Below are 27,765 nucleotides of genomic sequence, written 5' to 3'. Positions count from 1 at the left end.
GCCGCCCATCTGAGGCCGCATTGTTCTTTCTAGCATTGTTGCTAGGTTTATCGAGGGTGCAGTGAGATTAAGGGCCACTATCGGAACGATAATCTTGGTCATTTGATTGCCCTCTTTACCCATTGCTGTCTTTTTTATTTGTATATATTGCTCGTTTTATATTGCTATGGCCGTTGGCTAGTGCGAATAAAGTTTATCTATCTATCTCTCCCCCAACACATGCAGCTGCAATGCCCCGACTGGCTGGCATGTGAAAGGACTCTAAACACCACATCAGTATTCGCACAAAGCCCCTTCACACATTGGCCAAAGTGTGGAGGCATGCCTTCTCCAACTATTGGTGGTGGGGCGAGCCAAGATGGTTTCACGATGCTCCTCATGCATTCTTTAATGAGCCCAATCCTTAATTTTATCCAGGATGAGTGAAGGGAAGCCACTCCATATTCTGATTGGCTAGAAGACTTTACATAAACTTCCTGTACCACCTTGTGACTATTATGTTACTTGTTGGCCAGAGGGCTTCCTTTGAATCTTCTCTAGCATTCCACCCTTTGTCGATGCCCCTTTCTTTGTCTTCAGGCTCAGCTCCTGCCTATCCAATCTGTTCATTCTTACCTACGCGCAAAAAACTTCACACAGCTTCTCTGGGATATTTGTGTAAATCCTGAAGACATAGTTGGCCCCAGTCTGACTCAGATCCCATGCATTCGTTCTCTACCATTCTCAAAATTATAAACCTGGAAGACCCACATCATATACTATATATAGCAAATTCCAAACATTCCATTCCATAATCTGTAATATGGGAGTAAAATTCCCGGGGGGGGGAATCATCCTCATCTCCACCAGCCAAGATCCAATGGATAGGTGCAGTTCATCCTTTCTCAAAATGCACACTGTACCCATTAGATCCCTGAAATGTGTAGGCCTTCCCGCCACAAATATTGTTCTGTCATTTTGATCATTTTGATCAAGGGTTTGTGAGTGCACAAAGCAGCATTTACCTTTCCCATCTGCAAACGCACAACAGAAGGGCAAATATTACCAGGACGCCAGCCATCACCAAAGTCAAAGGGATTACTGTAATTGATTTGGGTTCAGAGACATCTATATCACAGGAATCTTTGAGGAATCACAAAAAGAAAAAAGTTCAAAGTGTTTTCCAGTATATTTGATAAAAGAAACATCAGATTCTTTAAAGCATATTTTGGCCAACTCTTTCTTTCGAAAAGCAATTATTAAAAAATGGAATAATATATACTATTAATCTTTAGGCCACCATTCTTTTAAGCTTCTACATTTCACAATAATGTGGAATTTTGTGTTGTCCACTGAAGTACCCTTCTGCTAGGATGAAATAATACAAGAATACCGTTATGAGATTTTTCTGCTTTGTGAATAAAAATGAGCTCTTTATATTGTCATTTAGCTCTTTATATTGTCATTTATATAACTAACCTTCTTCGTTCCAACAGAAAGCGTGACTATACTGGAATAGGAAAGATGGTGTCATGTACATGTGCTGATGCCTGCTAATGAATGCTTTTAAAGGAATATATTATAACAAAATGTTGTCTGAAGAGAATATCAACTGAAATTCATTTAAAGTCCTGTGTCCAATTCTCTGCTGTTTCCCAGTTGTGAAATGGACCACTGGGGTGTCACTGTGTTGACTAATCACCCTCAGTGCTGCAGCATTTGGAAATATGGCTTGGGACCGTTATGGGAGAACTCTGCTCAGTTTGGATCTTGACTTTTATAGTCGCTTACTGGGGTTGAGGGAGATTGTAGTTCCACAATATGTGATGAATCAAAGTTTTCCCTCAACTGCCCTAAAGCATGCCCCACTTCTGACGCCCTTCCCCAAAACGCACCCTGAAATGGTAAGGTAGCAGTACAGTGGCATGATTTCGCTGGAGTTGTCTGTGCAAAACCTCCCAGCCCCTAGAATACTGCAATGGCAACTTTCCAGTGGAGAACTACATTTCCCAGACTCCTCAGTGCCTGGAAAGAATCATTGAAGGGATTTTGTCATTGCCCTGTAATCACTGCTAATTTGGGAGTGGGGCGATATGACAGCAGGGCAGGGGAGGGTTAGTTGTTGGTTCTTAAACAATTTAAAATCAAATAAAATAGTGGATTTGTTGTGTTATGGTGACAGAATGCAGAGTATAAATATAATAATAATAATAATAATAATAATAATAATAATAATAATAAAAAACTTTAATTGTGCAAACCTAAAACTTATATGCTTGAATCCGTACTGCAGAAGAGTGGCAGTCTGGGGGCACCCTGTATATAAGACAGCACTAAATAAATGACAAGAAGTAGGTCTGCATGTTAGCATTACAGTGGTGCCCCGCAAGACAAATGCCTCGCAAGATGAAAAACTCGCTAGACGAAAGAGTTTTCCGTTTTTTGAGTCGTTCCGCAAGACGAATTTCCCTATGGGCTTGCTTTGCAAGATGAAACGTTTTGCGAGTTATTGCGAGTTTGTTTCCTTTTTCTTAAAGCTGCTAAGCCGCTAAGCCGTTAATAGCCGCTAAGCCGCTAATAGCCGTTAAGCCGCTAATAGCCGTGCTTCGCAAGACGAAAAAACCGCAAGACGAAGAGACTCGCAGAACGGATTAATTTCGTCTTGCAAGGCACCACTGTATCTAGAAATAGAAGTTTCAGAAAGAAGATTTACAGTAGCAGTGCATTTTATTTTATTTTTACCTACAGAGCTGCCATTTTTCCAATGTGTTTCTGCTCCCCATTCACTGGAATAAGCAAACACACTGCAACTGTGATTCAGCCTGAATCGAAAGGAATAGCATTTCGCTGGATCAAATCCTTGGTCTTTAATCTCACAACATTCTTGGTCCCTAGACTGAACAGCAAGAGTATCAGTCATTAATAATTTTGGTCATTGTATATTTTCTAGGCTATTCTAACAGGCTTTTGGAATATTTTGGTTTTCAATAAAGACTGTATTTCAGGGCCTAATATCAGTACTAGGAAAAGAGTTGTTTCTTCAGACTTTGGAACTCACTTGTAGCTTAATTGTTTGCACCACAATTCTAAACACTATATATTGAATCATAGACTGCTGAGAGTTTTCTTTAAAATCCAATATAGTAGATCACTTGGAAGTTCCACATTTCTGTTTTTGAAGAACAAAGCTTTAGGTTTTAATCTTACCTCCCTTTGTATCATATTTTGTTCTTTATTTTTCCCCTCATTTCTTATCTCAGGGTTATATCCTATGCTTGCCTTGCACAGAGTAGACCCATTGAAATCAATGGACATGACGAACTTAGTTTGATACAACCCTTAGTTCATTATTCTGGCAATGCTTTGAAAGAAAGAAGCTTGTACACCATGAGGAAGTAATCAACATATGAATTAGAACAATGAAGTAGCAACTCAGAGATTTCCCCAGCTTTCTTGCATATAAAGTCCCCAAGGAATTATCAGATATTTAGTTGCCTAAACACAGCTACTTAAACACAGTTTGTGAAATTAAGTTCCACTCAGATAATTGGGACTGTGTGTCAAAATACACAGATGAGGGGGATGTGAGCAACAGTCCACTGGCAATCAATTTAGAGTGCACTGTGATGTCATTGCATAACCACCAACATTTCTCCAATGAGAATTTTTGTTATTTATACCCCACCCGTCTGACTGGGTTGCCCCAGGCACTCTGGGTGGCTTCCAACAGATATAAAAACATATTAAAACATTAAACATTAAAAAACTTCCCTATACAATGGTGCCTCGGGTTAAGTACTTAATTCATTCCAGAGGAAACTGTTCTTAACCTGAAGCACCACTTTAGCTAATGGGGCCTCCTGCTGCCGCCGCGCTGCCAGAGCACGATTTCTGTTCTCATCCTGAAGCAAAGTTCTTAAGGTACTATTTCTGGGTTAGCGGAGTCTGTAACCTGAAGCGTATGTAACCTGAAGCGTATGTAACCCGAGGTACCACTGTACAGGGCTGCCTTCAGATGTCTTCTAAAGGTTGTATCTTATTGGATCAGGAGCCACATAACTCCATACCCTCCAACATTTCTCCAGTGAAAATAGGGATGTCCAGGATCTAATCAGAAACCGTGACGGCTTCTGTAAATCTGGGCCTGTCCCTGGAAAATAGGGACACTTGGAGAGTCTGTGCATGCTCAGATAATTGTTTTCCCTGCATCCTGTGTCTTGCATAAGTTCCAAGCTGCAAATGCAGGAGATTTGTTCTGCACAATAATCAGAACACTTTCCACAGGTCGTCCTCAGCGGTCCATTTACAATTCTGGACATCTCAGCTTTGCCAGGCTTCAAGGCCTTCTTTCTTGCTGCTGGCAACCCAAGATGATGAATTTCAAATTCATTGATTCAAGACGATGCTGATGTGGTGGAAAACTCCTAACAAAAAACACCCACATTTATTTCTGCACTGCAAAAGAAAAAGTCCCTTTCCAGATTTCCATTCTGCAACGCAAAGCTGCACTTATCTACCCACCTGCCAATCTTTGTCAAGTTGGCTTTTGTACTGAAGTTCAAAGCGAAAACAATGTTCCTTGTCAACTCCCTTGCACTGCACAGTTACTTTGTCATCTGCCCATTGGAAAGTAACGTGTTCGGGTGGGTTGGGCTTCACTGGTGAAGATAAAATTAATACACTCAATTACACAGTCTAGCTACAAAATGTTTTAATTGAACACATTGGACTTGTTAGCATCTCATGATTGAAGCCTGCTCAAATAACAACAAAATATGAAATCACATAAGCTATCAGTCAACTAATAACTGCTATGGCATGTTGTTGCCGTAAGGTTAAATATGTGGCAAGAACACTTTTATATGCAGTCAGATAGCAAAAACTACTGCATACTGAGAATCAAATGCTGTTGTGTGTGATAGTTATAAACTGATTCCTGGGTTCTTTGAAAGCATGAAAGGCAGTCCCTCATTGAAAAGATGAGTGAGAGAACACAAGGTTCTTGGAAAGACACTTTGTCCCTGTCATAGTTTTTTCCCCCAATATGGTAGTCATATTTGTCACAGTGAAACTCCAAAGCATTCTGTGTTAACTGAGTGTGCGCCTTAGAACATTAATCAGAATCCTCTACAACACTGAATTCCTAGGCAGAGATTGATGTGGAAAGGTAGAAATAGCAGAACAGCTCTCCGTACTGTAAAATACGAAGTACTATTGCATATAAATGGCATCAAAAATGGTAAAAAAATGAAATTAGGCAGCATTGGGGATAGAAGAAGAAGAAGAAGAAGAAGAAGAAGAAGAAGAAGAAGAAGTAAAGGACCCCTGGATGGTTAAGTCCAGTCAAAGGTGACTATGGGGTTGCGGCGCTCATCTCACTTTCAGGCCAAGGGAGCCGGCGTTTGTCCACAGACAGCTTTCTGGATTATGTGGCCAGCATGACTAAACCACGTCTGGCACAACGGAACACCGCGATGGAAGCCAGAGCACACAGAAATTCCGATTACCTTCCCGCCACAGCAGTACCTATTTATTTACTTTCACTGGTGTGCTTTCAAACTGCTAGGGTGGCAGGAGCTGAGACAGAGCATCGGGAGCTCACCCCGTCGCGGGGATTTGAACAGCCGACCTTCTGATCGGCAAGCCCAAGAGGCTGTGGTTTAGACCACACCGCCACCCACGTTCCATTAATAATAATAATAATAATAATAATAATAATAATAATAATTACACAGATATTTACTAAGCAGAATTTGAAGAAGTCAAATTGCTGTTGCTTCCCCTTTTCTTTCTTTTGTAATCCTAGCCAGACACTGACACCTGAAAAGGTTACTGCCAGAGTGAGAATAGTTGTTAACTTACACAAATTGCTGCTCTCTTGTTCATCAAAGTAACCTTCCTCTGTCTGATTTGGATTCCTAATGTAAATGTGCAGATATTTCCCTTCAGTAGGAAACAGACACCCACTGTTGTATCCTTGGTCATGCAAATATTCAATGCACTGCTTCTCTTCTTGTTCATCAAACCTGCAATTGAAATAATCATACTCAATAAGATGGCAAAAATCTTTTCCATTGATAATCAGGATATTTGGAAATGCTTTAAAGGGGATAATCCTTGCCTAGCCCTCTGCACTCTAGAGGGGATTCCTGTTCTATCAGGTCCTGTTCATTAAATGTAAGATACTTTTATTTTATTTTATTTTATTTTATTTTATTTAAATAATAGAATGTAGTAGTGTTTAGTTGGCCTCACTTGAAACACTTTTTCCAAAAAGCAAGGCAATTGACAGGATTTGACAACTACAAGTCATGTGTTGTTCCTTTGAGGTAGGGACAACATGATTTCCAACTATACTGGTTTTGACCATCTATTTAATTTCCACCACTTCAATACTAACAGCTTCACTCTACAACAGTTCACAGTTTAAAATAAATAAAGTTATTGTTTTGGATATTTACAATTCTGAGAGTTCAGCCAGCACAGTGATGCTTGTCTTCTATAGTAACAGGGCTCATCTGCCGCTAAGTTATCAAAAGACAGTGCTGACATCTAGAGCAAGAAGAGTGAATATCAAGGTTACTGCAAGAAGTCTTGCCTGTTCCAAGATAGCCTTACTCTGCTGGTTCTGCAGCTTCAGCGGGCAGCTTGCCAGAGAGCATGAAAAGCCCAAGACTTCCGGGTCAGCGCCATTGGTGAATGGCGGAGTTCCTCCGACCGGAGGAACGGGCTCCGTGAAAACTGGGTCTTCCCGCCGCGGCGAAGGTGGGGACCCGCTAGAAATCCCAGGCGGAGGAAGCCTGGGAATGTGGGATTCGGCAGGGCACCAGAAGCGCCCCCCTACTCGCGGGGAATCCCATCTAGGGGCTCCAGAGCGAAGTGGGGTGAGAAGCGCGGTGCTACGAACTGACTGCTACTTTCACGGAGTGAAGCCGCACAGCCATTGCCAGAGAGCGCTGACTTTTTCCTGTGGACAATTGGACTTAAACCAAGTACCCGTGAGTAGAAACGGAAAATTGGATCAAGAAATTGCTTTAATTTGGTACCGAAGCGGGAAGGTGTAAACAGGAAGTCCGCCTTCTGCTTTTTTGTATATAGACTAAAGCAAAAATTTTGCAAGCTAAAGCCGGGAAGCTGTTAAAAAAGGACTAAATTTCCTTCATTTAGAACCACTGAAACCCCCCTTGGAAGCAGGAGAAAAGGGGGGGGGACTCTGTTTAACCCTAGCAGGAGAGGGAGTGAAGAAGGATAAGTTTCCACCGTCTCTAACCTGGGAACGGGGTGTCAGAGACAGAAACTGTTGCTGAGGTTCATTGACTGTGAATGTAATACTTTGACAGATAGCTAATGAAGAGAAACAAGTTGATTCTAATGTTGCCTTTTGCATCCTAAAGAAACAAAATATCTGAAAAACGTCTGAAATATCTGAAAAATGAAAGTAACTTTCCTTTGTCTTTAAAAAAAAAATGGATACAAGTAGATTGTCTCCTCTAGAGGGAGCTTGCTAAATTGTTGTTGCAGCATATTTGAGACCCAACATCTGTGAGATTAAGACTGTGGGAACAGTCTTTTCCGACCTTGAACAAAGATGAGCTGGGAGAAAGACTGGCTGCTTGCTCTATGCAAGACAAATGCTCTGCTGGAACAGATGCATGAAAAGATGGATTTGATGAATGAGAAAAGCTGGAGTGGGCCAAGGGGAGTCTGGAGATGAGGAGATTCCTAGCTTTGGAGAGATCTTGAAATTTGATTTTAAATTCATTTTGGATTATATCGAGGACTGTGGGGAGTGGGACTGTAGGGAATGGGTGAGCTGGATGAAGGGTGATGGAGACAATTTTGGGTTGGAATCCCCCAGAGACCTACTCCTCAATGAGAAAGGAAAGAAACTAAGACAGAGACCAACAAAAGACAAGGAAAAGGGCAAGCACAAACAAGATGAAGAAGAATTGCAGAAGGGACATGGAAGAGATTTAAGGGCCTCGGACATAAGGCTTCCAGGTTGATGGACTAGACGGAATGGACAATAAGGACTGACATGACCCGAGACCAGGAAGAAGAGACGCTGGATGATGATTGGAAGAGAATTTATAATGGAAACTTTTTTATTTTAGAATCAGCTAATGAATATTAGGGAAAATGTGGGAATGAAACTATACGACTCTAGCAGAAATGATATTAGGAGTTATGTATATTTGAAATTTAAGATTTAAATCTTAAGGCACTTAGGGGTAAGATAAGGTTAAATAAATTAAGGTAATCTGAATAATAGAATATGGGGAAAGATGGTAAGGATTTGTTGAGTTAATTATTAGGTTAAATTGTTAAGATAAATTTTATAACAAAAATTGAGAAAGATGGAAAGAATTTGCTGAAATAATTACTAAACTAGAATACAAAAATGGAGGTGTGAGGAGGTCAATGAAACAAGCAAATGGAAATTATGGATATGCAATTTGGGATTTGCGGTTTTTTCTTTTTTTCTTTTTTTTCTTTTTTTTATTGCTGTATTGTCATATTGGTTTTCACATTTTGTGCTTTTCTCTTTTTTTTAATGTCTTCTTTTTTCTTTTTTCTTTTTTTGTATTTTAGTGTTGTTTTTTATTTTTTATTTTTCTTGTAATTTTGAAATTATCAATAAATATTATTATTTTTTTTAAAAAAAGAAAAACCCCACCAGCCAGGAGAGAGGGGTGTTGTGTGTGACATGTTCCAGCAACTCGCCCATTTATTCTTGTACTTTTTGCACTGTCTGGAGGCTCTATATTCCACTCAGTGGCTTTAGATACCACCGACTATCCTTCTGGAGTGACTGTCCGAATTAGTGGTGGGTGGCACCATTTTGTGGTGGTTCCAGTCCTACTTGAATGGTCATTCCCAGAAGTTGTTGCTTGGGGGATGCTTTTCAGCCCCATGGAACCTTCAATGTGGGGTTCCTCAGGGCTCAATCTTATCCCCTAAATTGTTTAACATCTACTGTACACGAAACTGCTGGGTGAGGTTATCTGAAGGTTTGGAGTATGTTGTCAGCAGTATACTGATGACACTCAGCTCTATTTCTCCTTTACATCCGCAGGTGAGGCAGTGGAAGTGCTGGACCAGTGTCTTGCCTCAGTAATGGACTGAGAGCCAACAAACTGAAACTCAGTCCAGATAAGATTGAGGCACTGTTAGTGGGTTGTTCCCTAGACTGGATGGGTGGGAGGTCGCCTGCTGTTGATGGGGTTACACTTCCTCTCAAGGAGCAGGTTCATAGCTTGGGGGCACTCCTGGATCCTTTATTGTTGCTCGAGGCTCAGGTGGCCTCAGTGGTCCAGAGTGCCTTCCATCTGCTTTGGCTGGTGGCCCAGTTATGCCCCTGTCTGGACAGGGATAGCCTAACTACTGTTGTCTATGCTCTGGTAACCTCAAGGTTAGATTGCTGCAATGCGTAATACATAGGGCTGCCTCTGGAGACAGTTCGGAAACTTCAGCTGGTGCAGAATTCAGTGGCCAGGTTACTCACCGGAGCAAGATGGTTTGAGCATATTACACCGAGCCTCACATGCTACAAGAAAGTCCAGTGAAACCAACAGTCACATTTAGAATTGGCCACCAGAATTGGCCATAGGTTGTAGGTTTTTAAAAGTGTTGAGGATACAGCTTTCTCCCAACAACCAAACAGAAAAGCTATTTGTGGCCTCCAGACAATATGGAATGGACAGTGAATATGTGCAATAAGAAGGAAGCCAGATCAATGTTCTCACCAGCTTGAGTTCAGAATATAAATATAAGATCTTGTCTATATCATGCTTTAGTTCCTTTGGATAAAAGGGAGTGAAAGGAAAGGGGAAAGGGGGGGGTGCATTTATAGACCAATTTGTTTGAAAATTCCCAGCATTCAAACCTAGAAATCCAAAGAAAGTCTGATTGCCAGTACTTACTTATAAGACATCGTCATGTTCCTGCCTGGAAAATTTTTTTTTGCATGCCATGAAATCTCCATCCTCTTACCATTGACGTTCTGTATTTCGTATTCTGGGCAACCATCTAGCAAAGATGAAAGGTTGTAATTGTTTAAAATAATCTGCAAAATAAACGGCTATCAGTCTCATCCAAGTTAGATCTTCAAAATAAACGGCTATCAGTCTCATCCAAGTTAGATCTACATGTTTCTGCTGCACCTCTCAGTACTAAAAAGGAGAAACTTTGGGCTTGGATTTATCGTATAAGGCTAGAAAATAACCAAGCAAGCTTAAGTGCATATACTGGACAACTTGCATACATTAGACCATCCAGAAAAGGGTCATGTACTTCACTAGGTATAGTAATTACCATTTGCCAAAAGCTCTTTGCTTTATTTCATTCCCACCACAGCAGAAAAGGTCTCCTTTTTTGGCACTGCACTTTCCATGCTCCTCTTTCTCTAGCCTTGAGGGACTTCCAAGGTATTTAGTGCCATTGATGTAACATTTTCACACAATATTATTTGACAGCTCAAGGTTGATATTGCTTAATACAATAAGAATGTCCAAGCATCTTCTGCTGAGAGATTATTCCTCCCTGTCCCTGCTAGAATGAATGCTTAGGTCCAAGTGCGAGTTGCCCTAAAATGGCAACACCAAAGAGAAGCCTATTCTGCTGAAGCATGGAGATTAAGAGGAGGGTTTCTAGGTTGTGTGTGAATATATTTGAGAGCTCTGTTTTTGTATCGTTACCTGCTAAGACGTCTTCAGAACCATTAAATTGATTGATGGGGTATAGACCTTGAAAACAAAGCGAAGAATAAGACTGAATGTGAAAGGAAGAATGGCAAAAAATCCCACACTGCAGATGAAAAGCATGGGAGGGGGGGAATCCATGTAATTTTGTACAGTATTAACTAGCAGATCATTATTTCCCATCATAATCGTGATTTTTAAATGGTAGGTTGTTGTTTTTCTCTAGAATTCATTTAAAATAAAAAAGAATAACCAGACCATGGATATAACATTAAATTACATTTATTGAACTACTTCCAGAAAACAAAAGACACACATTCCTATGGCTTTTGGTTATAAGTAATGCTGCTTAGAATTTTTAATGCAAAAAAAAAAAAAATATTTAAAAAATCCCACCCCAAAACCAAGTACAGTGGTACCTCAGGTTACATATGCTTCAGGTTACATACGCTTCAGGTTACAGACTCTGCTAACCCAGAAATAGTGCTTCAGGTTAAGAACTTTGCTTCAGGATGAGAACAGAAATTGTGCTCTGGCGGTGCGGTGGCAGCAGGAGGCCCTATTAGCTAAAGTGGTGCTTCAGGTTAAGAACAGTTTCAGGTTAAGAACAGACCTCCGGAACGAATTAAGTACTTAACCCGAGGTACCACTGTAATAAGAAAACACTTAATTTATTTAACATTTTTAAAGAAAAATCTTTGTTGCATGTTACAGATCTCTGTAGTTGTAATGAGATCTTCACCTTATGTAACTATTGCATAACTATTGTGTTCTGTCCTGAAAGTTGCAACATATACTATACTGTTTGAGCTTACTTTATATCGAACATTATGAATTTTGCCTCTGACATTTAGTGGTACAAAGACTTGGTTCAAATAAACATTTACAATTGATTTAGCTCTAAATTTCATTCAAGTCTTTGTAATTTTTGTACATTATAAAGTGAATGGTTGCTAATACTGAGTTGTTAATACTGGTATTTGTGCTAAAATTTCATTTTGTCAGATTTTAACTTACATGGTGCCCATGACTGAGAAACCCGCAGGAGGATGCAGAGCAGAACAGCAGCAGAGGACTTAACGCCCAACCCCATACCTGGAAATATAGTGCATGATCAAATTATTACCAATATAAACCACAGCAGTACTTTTCTAGGACTGATCTTTACTACTGAATAGCTTTGTATCAAAAATGAAAATCTAGAGGAAATGACTATAGGAAATATTTGCAAATAGTGAGATAATTATAATCTGTTCTCACAGATCTTAAAAGTTGCATAGATTAGGCTTCTTTTTTTACTAAGTGACTATGGGTGTCAAATATAAGTCCTCTGAAGAACCTGAACTGGAAATATATCTTGAACAACTCAGCCATGGAGTTTCTTAGGTATCCCAGTGCCCCTGTCACAGCTTGAATTCCTTAACTTCTTTGGCTCATAGATATGCCTTTGTAAAGGCAAGATTCAACACCTTCCCATCGAACATGCTGAGAAATAGATTCTCCAATGGACAGATATCGCTCTTATGTGATTGTAATTGTGGGGCACCGGAATCGTTGCATCACATAATTTTTGACTGTGCTTTTCACTCATCGGCCAGGAGCAAGTTTCTTGCCCAATATCTAAAGGGAATTGCCGATGATACGAATGAAGCCAAACTGAGATATCTATTAAATGATGATGACCCCCTAAGATCACTCACGGTTGCCAGATTCTTGATCAGTGTCCTATCCCTAAAGAAGAGAAACGGACTCCTGTGTGGCTCGGAAAATCCCTTTAAACCATGATCTATGTTTTAGGATGTAACTAGGTGAATCACCATTGATGTCTTCTATTGATTTGTGAGCAGATGGTGATGGTTATGTTACAAATTTATTGCAACGTATGATGTTGGTCTTTTGTTTTTGTTCTGCTTTGGTTCTTGTCTGTTTTTTGTAAGTTTTGACGGTTTTAAATTTGGAGGTTCAAGTACATTATGTTGGTATGGGAAACTGTCGTGTGACGGGCCAATGGCCGTAATAAAGATCAATCCAATCCAATCCTGTCACAGCTTAGTAGGGGAAGGCATTTGGTAGGATCCATAACTTAAGAGGGATTCTCAGAAGGGATATTAGCTGTGCCATAGCAAGTCCCTAGCTCCAGTCAGGGGAACAGCGACTGGATTCCACACATCCAAGTTGCTGTGGGACCCACCGGATCAGTCTGTGTTGTGGAGGGAACCTCCTGTTGGCAATTCCTATGGGTTACCCAGCAGGCAAGCTGGGAAGGAGATTAGGCCAGCAGTCAGGCTGCCCAGGCATAGAGGAGACAGATCCTTATGTCACGCCATGCCCCAATGTTCCTGTTACCAATAAAGTTGCGGCCTTGTTATACCCTACATTAACGCTGCCTGTCATTACTCCCCACTGTGGCGTTTGCCCTCCTAGGTGTGTGACATGATACTGGGTTCATAAGGAAAGGGTTAACTATTTTTTTATAATAATTTTTATTAATTTTAACATATGAATTATAATACATACCACAAAACTTCACCACTTGTACAATCTTTTTATGGACTCCCATCAGCACCTCTGATGATCCCCAGTTTTGACCACTTCTTATGCATTTCTTAAATTCATATTGCCTTTAATTATCTTAACTAATCATCCTCCCCTTTATCTATTTTTGCAATAATTCCAACAATTCACCTCACAAAACTTCTTGCAAACCTACAAACATAGTTTGATCATCACTATTACTTTTCAAATAGTCTGTAAATTTACACCAGTCTTCTGTGAATTTCTGGTCCCGCAGATTTCGAATCCTTCCTGTTAGTTTGTCTAATTCTGCATAGTCCATTAATTTCATGCTCCATTCTTCTTTCGTCGGTAATTCTTCTTGCTTCCATTTTTGTGCTAATAATATTCTTGCTGCCGTCGTTGCACATAAAAACAGCTTACATTCTTTTCTATTTATATCACTTCCTACCAAGCCCAGTAAAAATGCTTCTGGTTTCTTTATGAATGTATATTTCAACATTTTTTTATCTCATTATATATCATTTCCCAGAAGCTTTTCACTTTTTTACATTCCCACCACATGTGATAAAATGTTCCTTCTTTTTCTTTACATTTCCAACATTTGTTGCTAACTTTATACATTTTAGCTAATTTAACAGGTGTAATATACCATCTATACATAATTTTCATCACATTTTCTTTTAAGGCATTGCATGCAGTGAACTTTAAACCTTCTTTCCATAGTTTTTCCCAATCATTCAGCTGTATATTATACCCAAAATCTTTAGCCCAATGAATCATAACTGACTTTACCTCCTAAGGAAAGGGTTAACTAATTGTAAAATGACTAAGCAATGGGAACCCAAGGGGCAGAGTTAACTGTGTATAAGGTTTTAGCACAGAGGTTGTTTTGGAGTGAGAGAGTTAGAGTTAGGGTGGTTGAGAAGACAGTCTGGAGTTACAAGAGACAGAGAAGATAAGTCTGTGGGCTGGGCTAGTCTGGTGTGAGAGAGTGAGAAAATTTGTTAAGAGGAGTCAGTCAAACAGTTGAGATAATCAGTCAGAAGGTATTAGGAAGGTATAGGCTGATAAAGAAACTAAAGTTAAGATACTGACAGGAATATTATCTAACAAACCATAAACTTGTTAATGTTTGTAAAATAAATTTGGTTTTTTGGTTCACTTTTAACAACTGTCTGGACTCAGTGTTTTACCAGAGAGTAACGGGTTGGTGGCAGCGGAGAAGCGAGCACAGTTGTGGCACAGGGATCAATAGACCGTTAAACGTCCGGGGACCCTGTGTGATCTCCACACCCACCCACATGCCTCCCTGTGCCTAGTGGTCAACTGCAAGCATGGTTTGCTGTACACACAGACGAACAAACTCAACAACATAAGTGAATGCTGTTTTAATAGAATGTATAGGATGAAAACCTCATTGATTAGCCTAAGAAAGCAGAAACGGGGTGGAAGAAATTCTAAAGTATGGTTACCAGATGTCCCCGTTTCCTGGGGATAGTCCCCGGATTTACAAATCTATCCCCAGACAAAATCCATCCCTGGAATGTCCCCGGATTTCATTTAATGTCCCCGGATTTATATTCTAAGTGTTGTAGATTTATTGGCAGGGAATGAATGTTGTGTGATTGGTTCAATGGCACAAGACACATCATATGGGGACTTCCGGTGAGGCAAAATGGCGGGTGCCATGGCAGCGAGCAGCTCCTGAAGCCAGCCAGAGCCAACTGTGCTATCAGACTGGCTCCGAGCGGCTGAGACTGCTGCTGCCACTGCCACTGCCAAGGGGAACCAGGGACGCCCAGCGCGTCAACCGGGGGAACCGCTGACACACACACCCGTGATCCAAATCGAGCTGGGAACAAGAGCACCCAGTCAGATTGCCCAGTGGCGCTCCGGGGCCAGGAAAACTCCAGAGCCGAAGCAGGGATAGGGAGGAGAGTAGAAGGAGCCCTGACCTTGCCGCACCACTGCCACCACCCCCACTGAGGAGGAGAGGTAGGAGAGCACCGGGAGGGCAAGGACATTTGGCTGAGCCCAGGCCCGACCCGAGCCTACTCCATGGCAACTAGCGCTCCAAGAGAGCAGGCCAGGGCCCAGAGGAAGGCCGGGTGACAGACGAGACCACAGAAGAGAAGATATTCTTAATTATTATTATTTTAAATAGCTTTTTTAAAATAACTTTTTTTCTCTTTTCAAAAAAAAAAAAGTGTCCCCAGAATCTTTGAAAAAAATCTGGTAGCCTCATTCTAAAGACTATATAGATGCAACTTGCTCCAAGCAGCTAAGGACAAGAGGCAGCAGGGTGGCTCATTCTAGATGGTTCTATCCGAAGTAAGAAATTTGAGAAGACAAAGGAAACATCAGTGATCTCCGATAAGTTCACATGCGTACAGTAATCAGACAGAAAATCTCCAAAGGACCAAAATTGTGCTTAGTAGTAAGTTTGAAAGCTTAAACAGCAGACAGGCTGTTTTATCAACGGGGGCGGGGAGCGGGGAGCGGGGAGCCTTTTCAACTAAAAAGCACATTTCTGATATCTGAGAAAAACCACACCAGCTATTATTTATTTATTTGTGTGTGTGTGTGTTTGAAAGGTATATACAGTGGTACCTCGGGTTACATACGCTTCAGGTTACAGACTCCACTAAACCAGAAATAGTGCTTCAGGTTAAGATCAGGCTCTAGCGGCACGGCAGCAGCAGGAGGCCCCACTAACTAAAGTGGTGCTTCAGGTTAAGAACAGTTTCAGGTTAAGTACGGACCTCCAGAATGAATTAAGACTTAACCCGAGGTACCACTGTACTGTACCTTCACCTAAAAAATGGTTTCAGGGCAGAATGCATAGGAAATAAAATGTAAAACATAACCAACAGCAATGCAACAAAACTAAGAGGAATAAAACTATTCAACCAGCTTAAATACACCATAATTCTCAATGCCTGGGTAAATAAAAAGGTTTTAACCCAGCAGTGAGAAGAATACAGTGCCAGCACCAGGCATACCACTCTTGGAGAGCATTCCACAATTGGGGCACCAACGCAGAGAATATTGTCTCCTTTGTATATGTGTGCTTTCCCTAATGATGGGACATGGGGAAGGACCTCCCGCGACTCTCTCAAAGCATAGGCAAGTTGATAAAGGAAGAGGAACATCTTCAAATATTTGTGTTCAAAGCCATTTATGTATCTATTGCAACATACATTTTCCTAGGAATCACCCCACTAAACACAGTATGCTTTACTTCCTAAAATACACCAAAAGTTCATTTTTTAAAAAATGTTCCAATTCAAGTTCACTCACTCCAAAAAGGAATTAGTTCAAGTTGAAGTTCACCCCCTGCAGAAGGGAACCAGTTCTGCTCCAGTTCAATTGACAGCTCGATCCTCAATTCATCCCTGCCATCCTTGGCATTTTTATTTCAGGCCTTCCTAATTTTATAAGCTTCTCTGATAAAGTGTAAAATATACTTGAAAAGACCAATTAAGAAAACATCAAAGCACACACAGTGTACTGTGAACAGCAAAGATGCACTACAAAATGAACTTCATTCTCATTCAGTTCTCATGGAAACTTCAGAAACTGCATCAAGTGGCTTAAGAAAATCATAGAATCCCAACTACCACCCCTTTAGCTTTGCTTTTGCCTTTTCAAATTATATCTATATAGCTATCTATCCACACACACACACACACACACACCTCACATTATTTTCTTGGAGGAAAGAATCCTCAAATTCGGGTATCCTTTTAAGAAAGAATAGAATCATAGAACAAGCCAGTTCAAATGATACAAAGATCTATCAGACCCAAAGTCATTTAAGATCAATCCAAACATTGAAAGTGTTTTAATAGAGCGTTCCATATTTACCGAAGTATTGATGCAGTTTTACTTAGAAATGAAAGAAGGAAGTAGTAAAATACCACAAGAAGGCGTTTGGTTTTCAAACATTTGTGCTTTCTCTCTCTCTCTCTCTCTCTCTCTCTCTCTCTCACACACACACACACACACACACACATTTTAAAAACAGATTTGTGTAAGAGCAGCTTTCCAGATACAGTACTGTCTGTTCTTATTTTATCAGTTAATGATGCCCCTCACCACAGAGAAAAGTACACGCACAAAGGAAAATACCACAATTATTTAGCTAAAACAAGTGGTGCTGTTTCTGCTGTGTTTCCATGAACTTTAACTTTTAGCAAGAAATTTCTCTTTCATAGTCCCACTCAAACTCTGTGAAATGTTTCCCAACCCAAGTGCTAACAATAGTTCAGTCACCAACCTCTTTGAGCCAGTGGGCACAGTTGAAATTTTGAGAAAGTGCTGTGGGCATCAGTAATAAAATGAATGCAACTGAGAAAGTAGAAAAAAGACAAAGGACCACAAAATGGTGCAGACATGTTGCCACCTCATCTTCAGGTGCACCTCATCTTTGTTCAGACTGAGGCCTAGGTGTTCAATCACTTCATCAGAAAAATGTAGGCATGTTTAAGGTGGCCAGTTCAATGGAGAGGAGGCCCCCTTCCTTGGAGGTTCTTAAGCAGAGGTTGGATAGCTGTCTTGTAGGGTTTAGTTGAGATTCTTGCATTGCAGGGGGGTGGACTAGATGCACCTACCAACTTTATGGTTCTATGATTCTATTATAAGGAAAACATTAGGTGAAGTATTAACTCAGTTGGGTTATTTATTGTGCGTGTTATTCTTCATGAACCTTAAAATCACCATCAGCAAAACATTTGGGCAAGGACCTCTCTAGGGTTCAGTGGGCCTGTTTAGGGTGAATTATTCTTCATGCACCATCAAAAACAAAAGGAAGTCACCAGACGCAAAATAAAGTGCTCCATTATACTTCCTTGTTCAATGAATTGGAAGCGAAAAAGGAAATTCATGAAAGACTGATGCAACACTCCTCATGAGAACAACATATATACCCTTGCTTTCTCAGTAAAGCACACTTTGCAAGTGCACTACCAAAGCTTCTCTCAACTACACATCTCTCTGAGCCCGTATGAGGAGGAGGTAAGAATAACACCCCACTCAGCAGAAAAGGGGCTACATTCACAACCTTTACGACAAGCTTGATGGAGAAGGGGTGGGCAGCAGCAACAGTAGTTCCCCTAACCCCACCACCCAATCCCTATCTGCTAACCTTCCATATGCTAAGTGCCCAATCCCTCCATCAGCATGGCAGCAGTCACCAGTCCTGTCCCACCCCAGGTCTTTGCCACTCTCAATTCCTCATCATCAAAGTTCAACCCCCCCTTCAAACTTCCATTGTTTTGGCCCTCCAGAATATTCCCACAGACCCAAAAAGGTGCTTCAATCTGTTCTGTCAGTCTCAACATCCCTGCCATCCTTCTGGCCTCAAACATCCACCCACCCACCAATCCTCTAAGCTGCCAAAACTGTTCAGTTGCAAGTTCTACACTCCCTGTACCTTTAGATTGCAGCAGTTTCTTGTTGGGGAAATGATTTCAGGTTCGTTTGGTCCTTGCTTGTGGGGAAAAAGGTTACTGCCATGTTCTATGAGTATTTCTTTCCAAAGCTTCATTGCTCACATGAGCAGTCCCCATCAATGTATTTATTTATATTCAAATATTTATAAATGACATTTTCATATAAAATATAGCAAGCACAGCAGAATACTAGGGGGAAAAAACACATGATAAGAAAACTGCCTGGTAAATAATCTATCATCTGTCTATCTGTCTATCTGCCTATCTGCCTATCTGTCTGTCTATCTACCTATCTTATTAGCCAGCTCTAAAAAGAAAGAACATTTTTTAAAAAGCTGAACTTCTGTATTGCATGTCCCATTGAGGGAACATTGTAGAACATAAAAAGAAACCTTCTTTATAAAAGCTACTGAACACAAAACACAGTAGCCATCAGAGTTGTTTTGTCCACAGAAAGTCTACACAAAGTCTTTCATTTATACAACAGAACTTGTCCCCTTCACACCTTTCCTAACACACCCTACAAATCTGTTTTGGGGGCTTTGCTAACCCTCCAACCCAGATTTGGGGAGGGCACAGGAAAAGGGGGGGCAGTTGTGTTACACAAATGAAAGTCCTTGCGGCATGATAACAGAATGGCTTTGCAGAATACCGCTCAAAGGAAAAATGTACCAAAGGAATGAAATAAAAGAAATCCCCCTCTTTCACTTTAGGACTCATTCCTCCCCACTTATAAAGAAAAGAAAAATAGCATGGTGGCCACTCTAGGATTTGCTGACACAGTTCGGCTCATTGTTCTGTTGTACTCTATTTTCTACAGAACTTTTGCACAGGAGGAGGGTAAGTATATATTTTCAAGTTGATTAGCAGGTTATATTGCAGATATTAATATTGCAGAGATCGAAGTGGCTGGGTGCATAAGGACTAACTACTTTTGGAAATAAACATTGTCCAATCCCGTAAAAATATTATTCAAAGCTTACTTGCAGAAATTTTTCGAAAACAGAACAAAATACATCAAATGATACATCCAAAACATTCGTGCAATGTCTTGTGCTGTCTAGCACAGGCTCAGCAACTTAGAAATGAAAGATAGTTCCAAAAATCCAAACTGGGTCTCTGTTCCACATTCCAGCCCCCAGTGACCTTAGCCTATGGATGAGTTGGTGAGCCATCTACATCCTTTTGTTCTTTGTGGCATTCAGAGAAAGGCTAAAAGCCACCATTCTTTCAAGATGGCGAATTTGCAACTCAGTAACTTCATCACATGCTCAAAGGTTACATTCAGAGTAACAGGATACATTAGAGAAACAGAAAACACTCAACGGGTAATCATTGACCCATTTAGGAGCTTAGAGTACCTTAGAAAACTGTGGAAAAAAATCCATGTTAGAGATACACATTTATCCATTTTCCATGTTAAACTATCATTAATACACAGGCATTTCCTCATTTCTGTGTAAATAAAACCAATTACTGCATACTTAATAGATGATGCTAGCATACAGGTATATGAGTCATTCATTCCTATACCACCATGTTTGAGTCCATCTGAGTCATTCTAGGCAATCATATCATACCTACAGAAGTACAGAACTGCTGCCAGGGTATGCATAACTCTGGTGACAAGGGGTGTGATATGGGATTAGCACTCCGACCTCATATTGATTGAATTTAGAACACCCTAGGGTGAACATTGGCAATGGAACTTGTAGTGAAACACCACTTGACCTTAAAAAGGAAACACTTTCATAGAATCATAGAAATGTAGGGTTGGAAGGGACACCAAGGGTCGTCTAGTACAGCCCCCCTGCAATGCAGGAATCAGAGCTGAAGAATCCCAGACAGATGGTCATTCCATCTCTGGTTAAAAGTCTCCAGTGAAAAAGAGTCCACCACCTTCCAAGGTAATCCATTCTATGGTCCAACAGCTCTTGCCATCAAAAAGTTCTTCTTCATGTTTAGTCTAACCTCATTCAAACTTATATGATGAGCACATTAACTTAAGGTTACCAGATTTTTTTCCAATGAATCTGGGGACACTTTTCAACTTCAATGGATTTTGTATGGGGACTGATTTGCAAATCCTGGGACTGTCCTCGGGAAATGGGGATGTCTGGTAACCTTACATTAACTCTTCTCAGAAGAACCCATGCAGGCAGCGGCGGAGCAAGCCGATCAGGCGCCTGGGGCGGCGTGTGTGCCCTGTGCCCAGGGGCGGGGCCAGCCGGGGCAGGACGCTCCACGGGGCCTCCAAGGAGTCTGCCTGCCTCCTCCCACTCAGCTGCCCTACAGTTGAGGGGGAGGCGGTGGGCAGACCGTTTGGGGCAGAGCGGAGCCTGCGGGTGTCCCAGGAGAGATGTGTGGCTTGGGCGCGCTGTAGGCCCTGCAGTGAATGCCACCCAGCATTTTGTCACCCCCCTCAGTGGGGACACCTGGGCAGATCGCACCTACCCACACACCCCTTCCTTCACCCCTGCATGCAGCTACTCAGACTCAGAACCAAACTCATAAACATGGATGACACATATATGAGGTGATGATAAAAGTACTCTGAGCACTTCAATGTATGTTACTAAACATGATCTTTCCTAATTTTTTTCCCCAGGACCGGAAGGGACATCAGCTGAAAATTTATCCTGTGTCATTTACACTGTTCATGTTACCTCAATGGATTGCACTTGGGAAGCGGGCAGGAATGCTCCTAATGACGTCCAGTATTTTCTAAACTTGATATATTTGTAATTCATTTTCATTTGTTAAATGGGGGTGGGGAAGGGAATGGTTAGAGTATGCTACTCCTGGTTGGGTTTTTAACAAAATATTTTTGCATGCAGCGAAAACGATGGAGAAAGCATTGAATGTCCCCAATACAAAAATAATGAACTTGGAAGACATGTTGGGTGCCATTTTCCTAATATGAAAGTTCCTGAGAATCATATTACCCTCCAGGTGACTGGCTCAAGCAAAGAATCACCAATTCAGACTTTGGATCACCAAGCCTGGCCTTTCGATTATGGTGAGAGAGGGTGGAGTATATTGGTTTACTTTTTTTTGCCAGCAGTACTAGAAATCTTTATATAGCTATAAATCTGGGATGGGAACATGTGGCCTCAATATTAGATTCTGACTCCCATTGCCACTGATCACAGGTTAGGTTGGCTGGGGCTGCTGGGAGTCCAGCCACATCTGGATAGTCAGATGTCGTGCAACCCTGCAATAGGCCTTTAATTTAAAATGCATGTAAAATTATCATTAAACAACCTCAAAAACATATCTGACTGCTTCTACATCACAGCTTTTCAGTGGCAGATACACCCACCCACACCCTGTACCCTTGCATGACCTCACACCATAACATTCCTGGCTATCTACCTGGCCACACTCACCCATAGCATATGTGAATATGAAATATTTAAGAGAGGGATGAAAGACTCACCACTCTAATGCCCTTGTAATCTCACACCTCTCCTACTGTCAAGTAAAAGATGGGTTATTTCATTCCAGAAAAACTTGCCCCACCGCAATGTATCACTGTGAATTGTCGTGAACTGCTGTTGTATTGTAAAGTAGAATGGAAACCCCCTCCAACTGCTACTACAAATGCAGATTACTGTTTTAAGTACCAGATAAAGGTAAGAGGCCATTGTGGTTCTCTTTGTTGAATTGTTTTTGGTCATCTTTGCTTGTCCCATGTGCATATCTCGTGTAGAAACCCAAAGGGGGGGACGGACCATTTCACATTTTGAAATATGTCCAGCTTTCAAATGTATATAGAATTCAGTTTTAGAACCATCCATATCTGCTGGAATCAATGATAATTCTTGAAATAAACAGAATGAGATTCAGATTTGTTCAACTTCCATGTTAGAAAGGCTATGACAAAACGTGGGTGGATAGAAGCAACTTGCAATGATTCACAGGATGAGGAAAGTTCTATAGAGAGCCGAAGAGGGGAAAGGTGTTGCAGAGGACCCAGTACTGCTACTCTGGGATTGGTGAGGCACATGAGGAATCAACAAGATGGATGGGCTGAGAAAAGGGTCCATCTGGCCCAGGACCTGCAGTGTAGAATTACCATCAGCAAAATGCCCCAAGCCAATCCTGTTTGTCATGTCAAACAGTGGAGCAAAGAAAAGATTGGAAGGAAAGTTAAACCATCCACCAACAAGTAAGTCACAGACACATGTAATCAATTGCTGTTGACAACTTTTGCCTTCCTTGCTGATTAAAGTACCCAGCTGAATTTGTGAAATCAAGCATAATTTGAAAATAGCACAAAGAAAATTTGACACCAGTACCAACTAAAAATGTTACCTTTTCCCCTTAAGGATGAACTGAGAAATGGAATTATAACAGTAAGTATTGTTATTTTATATAAACACTTACACATGGGGGAATGAATTTAGGAATGAGACAGCCACGTGTAGGCTGCCAAGGGTTATATATTGGAAGAAAAATGGGGTATAAATGGGCGGTATAGTAAAATTTGATCACAACATTCTGAAATAGGGCCAGTCTAGAAGTTCTATCTAGGTGTCTCCCTGTTTGTTTTGTTTTGTTTAATCTACTTTGCTTTTTGATGTCTTCTAATCTGGGTTAAAGGGACACGGGTGGCGCTGTGGGTTAAACCACAGAGCCTAGGACTTGCCAATCAGAAGGTCGGCGGTTCAAATCCCCATGACAGGGTGAGCTCCCGTTGCTCAGTCCCTGCTCCTGCCAACCTAGCAGTTCAAAAGCACATCAAAGTGCAAGTAGATAAATAGGTACCACTCCGGTGGGAAGGTAAACGGCATTTCCATGTGCTGCTCTGGTTCGCCAGTAGCGGCTTAGTCATGCTGGCCACATGACCCGGAAGCTGTACGCCGGCTCCCTCGGCCAATAAACGAGATGAGCACCGCAACCCCAGAGTCGGTCACGACTGCACCTAGTGGTATGGGGTCCCTTTACCTTTACCTAATCTGGGTTAATGATAGATGGCTGGTGAAAGAGGCAGAGAAGGGAAAATCTTCCAGGGTGGGAGACTGGGAACATATAGAGGGAATCTCCCAGGTAAGAGCTGGGAGGGTCCACCCCCTTCTGTGTGAGACAAAGGTTAAGATATGCTTTTGAGAGAGGCCTTTGTATCCTCCACCCATTTCTATTTCTATTATTTCTATTTCTTTTTCTATTTCTATTATTACTATTTCTATTTCTATTTCTATTATTTCTATTTCTATTATTTCTATTTCTATTATTTCTATTTCTATTTCTATTTCATTTCCCTTTTTTCTTTTTATTCAGATTAGTTTGCTTTTTAATGTATGGTATAATGAAACATTTCAATAAAAATTTCATGGCAAATCCCCTCCCCGCAAGAAGGCTTTGGAGAATCACAGAAGTAAGGATGTGGACCATAGTTTGAATTGGCTATGCATACTCAAGTAAATCTAGGAAGGACCACAGTTCTCCTCTCCCTTGCCCCTAAGACAATCATATTGTGACTTTTCGACTTCTAATCTCTTAACAGTAGTTGTAAAACTGAAGAATTATTAATATCCTGCCCCTGAGCATATTTACTTAAAAGGCAGCTACAGTGATTTTCCAAGAGGAAAGTATTTTCCTAGTGAGTGAATTAAGGAAGCAGCTTGTTGAATGCTTTTGCACAAGAGAAATAGCCGTCTTTACATTACACAGTGGAATTGGGTGGGCACCACTAATACTATTTTAAAAAATCAAATTGTTGAATGTCACTTCACCTACAAAGGAATAAATCAGATCAATATCCTGCTTTTAGGTAAAAACGGGGAAAACCTACCACTTGTTTCCAAAGGACAAAGAATACATCTTGAAGCTTCGTGCAGCTGGACAGTATTGCACTGTTGGAGAAGAATGGAGTGACTGGAGTGAACTAATTAAGTTTGGTAACGTTACAGATTTTTTCTCTCCAAGTACTTCTTCCTTTGGCCTGATCTCTATTATTCTGCCTAAGTGGCTAACTCAGGTTTGAGAAGTGCCTCTATCAGTCTGGGAAACAAGGCAATCAAAAATGTTTTTTTTGCACATTAAACAACATCCTTAGTATTCAGAAATATATACGGTTTGTGGTTTGTTTGTTTTTTAAAAAATCATTGTTTAATAAACAAAAACAGCTTATTCTTCCAGCTTCCAAGACTTATGGAAACCTGTGTCAGGCATCAGGGAATCCGATCCCCCCCATGGTAGGCTGCCAGGAATAGATAGGCAAGGAAAGTTCTTACCAATGTCTTTTATTCAATATTCACAGAGAGAGGCTTAGAAATGCAGCCTATTGGCGTAATGACGTTGCTCCGAGTAATCTCCACCCCCCCTTCTCTCCTCAATCATCAGCAGCAGCACCCACCCTACGGTGGCTGCTTAGGGCCATTTGCCTCCAAGCCCTTTGCTCTCCTACTTTCAATGTTCACCAGCTTCTGGGGAAGCAGTGTCTGGAATGCTTTCTAGTAATAATGTGTCAGCCAGCTGTTCTGGCTCTGCCTCCTCCTCCTCCTCCTCCTCCTCCTCCTCCTCCTCTTCCTCTTCCATTATTTCCCAACTTTGCCCCTCATCTGCTTTTGAGCCGTTACCTTCCGCAAACCACTGCTGTAAATCTATACTGTCTTCCTCTTCTCTGGAAGGTTCAGGAGGAGGGAGAGGCGGTCTCCACCATTCCTCCTCTTTCCAGTTCCTGACAACTTGATGCCAGTTGAGTCTACTTACTTATTATATATTTATTTCATGGAAAATGTACACTGCTTGCTTGTAAATAAAACCTGAAAGCAGTTCACACACACACACACACACACACACAAATATTTATTAAATTTCGATACCACCCTTCACTCAAGGGTCACCGGGTGATATAAAAATATAAAATATATAAACATAAAAATATGTAACATAGTAACAAAGACAGTTTAAAAGGCTATAGATTGTTCAACTAGTCAAAGGAATTTAGTTTGGTCACACAAAATCCGCTCCCAGTTAGTCAAAGCTTTCTTTATCTGAGCAGTGTAATTTTGAACCAGAGGGTGAGTCATTTTGTTGATCCTACTGTTTGGAGTCATAAAATTTCAAATGGACAGTCCCCTTTAACTCCAATGGGATTATTCTAGGGTACAAAGTTTAGAGCTTTCACTTTCCAATAGGTGAAGGCTGCAACCCTTACTTTACTTATATGAGAGCATTCCCCCTATTTTGTAACAGAACTTGATGTTTTGTAACAATTGTCATTGGATTTTCAGGATGCAGAAAGAAACCAGGAAAGAATACATACACCTGTGAAGAAGGTTAAAAACTCAAAAACAATGCTAAAAGGTGGATCACATCAACAAAATATTTACCATAGTCATTCAAAGTCAAGAGTTTAAAACTTCTATGGAAACCTGAGACCTGAAGATATAGGGTGGCATACAAATTTATTAATAATAAATCACTGAGATTTCTTGCTGCAAGTGGTGTTCATTAACTTATGTCAGAGTTCCATCGTGAAATGTATCAGGTTTAACAGTATGCCATAGAGCTCGCAAGTAAATTTGTGATTCTTTCAGAAATATATTTCATATATTTTTGTACCATAATGGAAGATCTGTATCTTATAAAGTTTTCAGTTTCTGTACAATGGATAACCAAGCAGCTACCAATAAAGAGATCAAGAGTTATGCAAACAAAATGTATCTGATATTTCCCTCAATGATTTGGAAAAGGGACAGGTTGAACTATTCCTTATATGACACTATTTTCCTTTAACCCAGTCGACCCAAATCAAATAGTTGGTGTGGCTGTGGCTGTCCATAGTACCTATCAGGGGCCATATTTGACATAATGCTAGTTAATTCGACCAGGGTGTAACAGGTGTATTATTTATTTGGAAAATTGCACACCTTAAAATTTCCTTTAGCTATCCTTTGCCAGAACTTTCCTCAGTGTGGTCTCAAAAAAGAGCAGGGTGACAATGTAACCGTGTTAGAGGTGAACAGACTGGCAAAATGCAAGACTACCATTTTTCCATTTCAAGAAAGTGCACAAAGTAAATGAGTTATGCCTTTTTGAAAGGCAGGGCCAGCCCACCCGTGAAGCAAGGTGAGGTGACCTGCCTCAGGCAGCAGGATCCACAGGAAACCTTTCCTTTCAAAATTGTTTTTGCGGGGTTTTGTACTGTCATAAAGAATGTGTGTTCACTTCCTCTTTCCTGGAGGGTAGGGATGCCAATTTGTTGTTTGCCTCAGCTGTCAAAATGTCTTGGGCCAGCCCTGTTGAAAGGCAGTGTCCACAAAGGGCCCTGGCCTAACATTTTCTCCTCCAGGGCTACCCAGTGTTTTCGTACCTTCATCAACGTAAAAGAGGTTTAATGAAAAAGCTTCATAATATAGCATATTGTTTAGGAGTACCCCATCTCCTTCCATTGGGTTTTTCATACAGAATTTCCCATGCCATGTGTGGATCAAGCATTGTAGATCAAGCACTGGATTCCCCTGCCTGTTTCAAGCCCATTTGAATCAAATGAAGTGGATTAGCTTCCGCACACCTACAAATTATCTAAGCTTTCGAAACAGGTATTTTAAAAGGAAATTCACTTCAATTGCCAGACTCAGCCTTGTAACAGTCAGCTGTCATCTGCAGATATTTTCATCCATAAAACCACACCGCCAGAGCCAGCGAAATTATGCAACATTGGCTTGTTAAGAGGCTTTCCTCATCAGATAATGATAATCATGCTTGCAGAGAGATCTACTGTATTCTTTAGACTGTGGTGCAGTATAAATATTTCAATCACTTGGGAGTGATCTCTGAGTGTTGTGAGCTTCCAGGGATTCCAGGCACTTACCCAGGGTTCATGTTTCTCTTTATATATATATAATTTTATTTATATAATTAAATTTACAACATACAAATATTCAAAAAAAGAAAAACTTAAAAATCAAACAATGTATCATATACTGTATATATATGACTTCCCTCCTCCTCTTTCTGTAGTTCCTTTTTCATCATATTTTACTGCATTTCCAAATTAAACCAATTTAATTTTTATCCCCTATGTTCCATTTACATTTTATTCTACTACTGCACGTTTTTATATTAAGCCTGCTAAACTCTTAATGTGTTTACAATAATTCTGA

At 40.7% G+C, this 27,765-nt stretch overlaps 2 protein-coding genes across 3 annotated transcripts in view; one reads left to right on the top strand and one right to left on the bottom strand.

The window, feature by feature from the left end:
- The window catches only part of CRLF2 (cytokine receptor like factor 2), a 45,259-nt gene that overhangs the window by 4,412 nt on the left and 13,082 nt on the right, over nt 1-27,765 (bottom strand). The window contains exons 2-8 of one of the 2 annotated variants that reach the window (XM_081001423.1): nt 11,697-11,774; nt 10,677-10,724; nt 9,903-10,008; nt 5,842-6,005; nt 4,501-4,637; nt 2,722-2,875; nt 1,005-1,122 (exon numbers count right to left, since the gene is read on the bottom strand). In XM_081001423.1, the coding sequence (XP_080857549.1) occupies nt 1,005-1,122; nt 2,722-2,875; nt 4,501-4,637; nt 5,842-6,005; nt 9,903-10,008; nt 10,677-10,724; nt 11,697-11,772 (803 nt within the window). In that variant the 5' untranslated portion in view covers nt 11,773-11,774. The remainder of the gene's footprint in view (nt 1-1,004; nt 1,123-2,721; nt 2,876-4,500; nt 4,638-5,841; nt 6,006-9,902; nt 10,009-10,676; nt 10,725-11,696; nt 11,775-27,765) is intronic. The other variant, XM_081001424.1, reaches the window with a different exon arrangement.
- On the top strand, nt 18,181-26,280 carry LOC308476457 (granulocyte-macrophage colony-stimulating factor receptor subunit alpha-like). The gene is made up of 8 exons (XM_081004019.1): nt 18,181-18,212; nt 19,363-19,489; nt 21,258-21,390; nt 21,487-21,668; nt 22,157-22,284; nt 22,981-23,007; nt 24,426-24,552; nt 25,891-26,280. Exons 2-8 carry the CDS (start codon nt 19,402-19,404, stop codon nt 25,938-25,940), a joined length of 735 nt encoding a protein of 244 aa, XP_080860145.1. The 5' UTR covers nt 18,181-18,212; nt 19,363-19,401; the 3' UTR covers nt 25,941-26,280.

The sequence above is a fragment of the Podarcis pityusensis genome (genome assembly GCF_964106645.2).
Source record: "Podarcis pityusensis genome assembly, chromosome: 4".
In the NCBI taxonomy this organism is placed as follows: domain Eukaryota; kingdom Metazoa; phylum Chordata; class Lepidosauria; order Squamata; family Lacertidae; genus Podarcis; species Podarcis pityusensis.
This window is presented reverse-complemented; position numbering and strand designations above follow the sequence as displayed.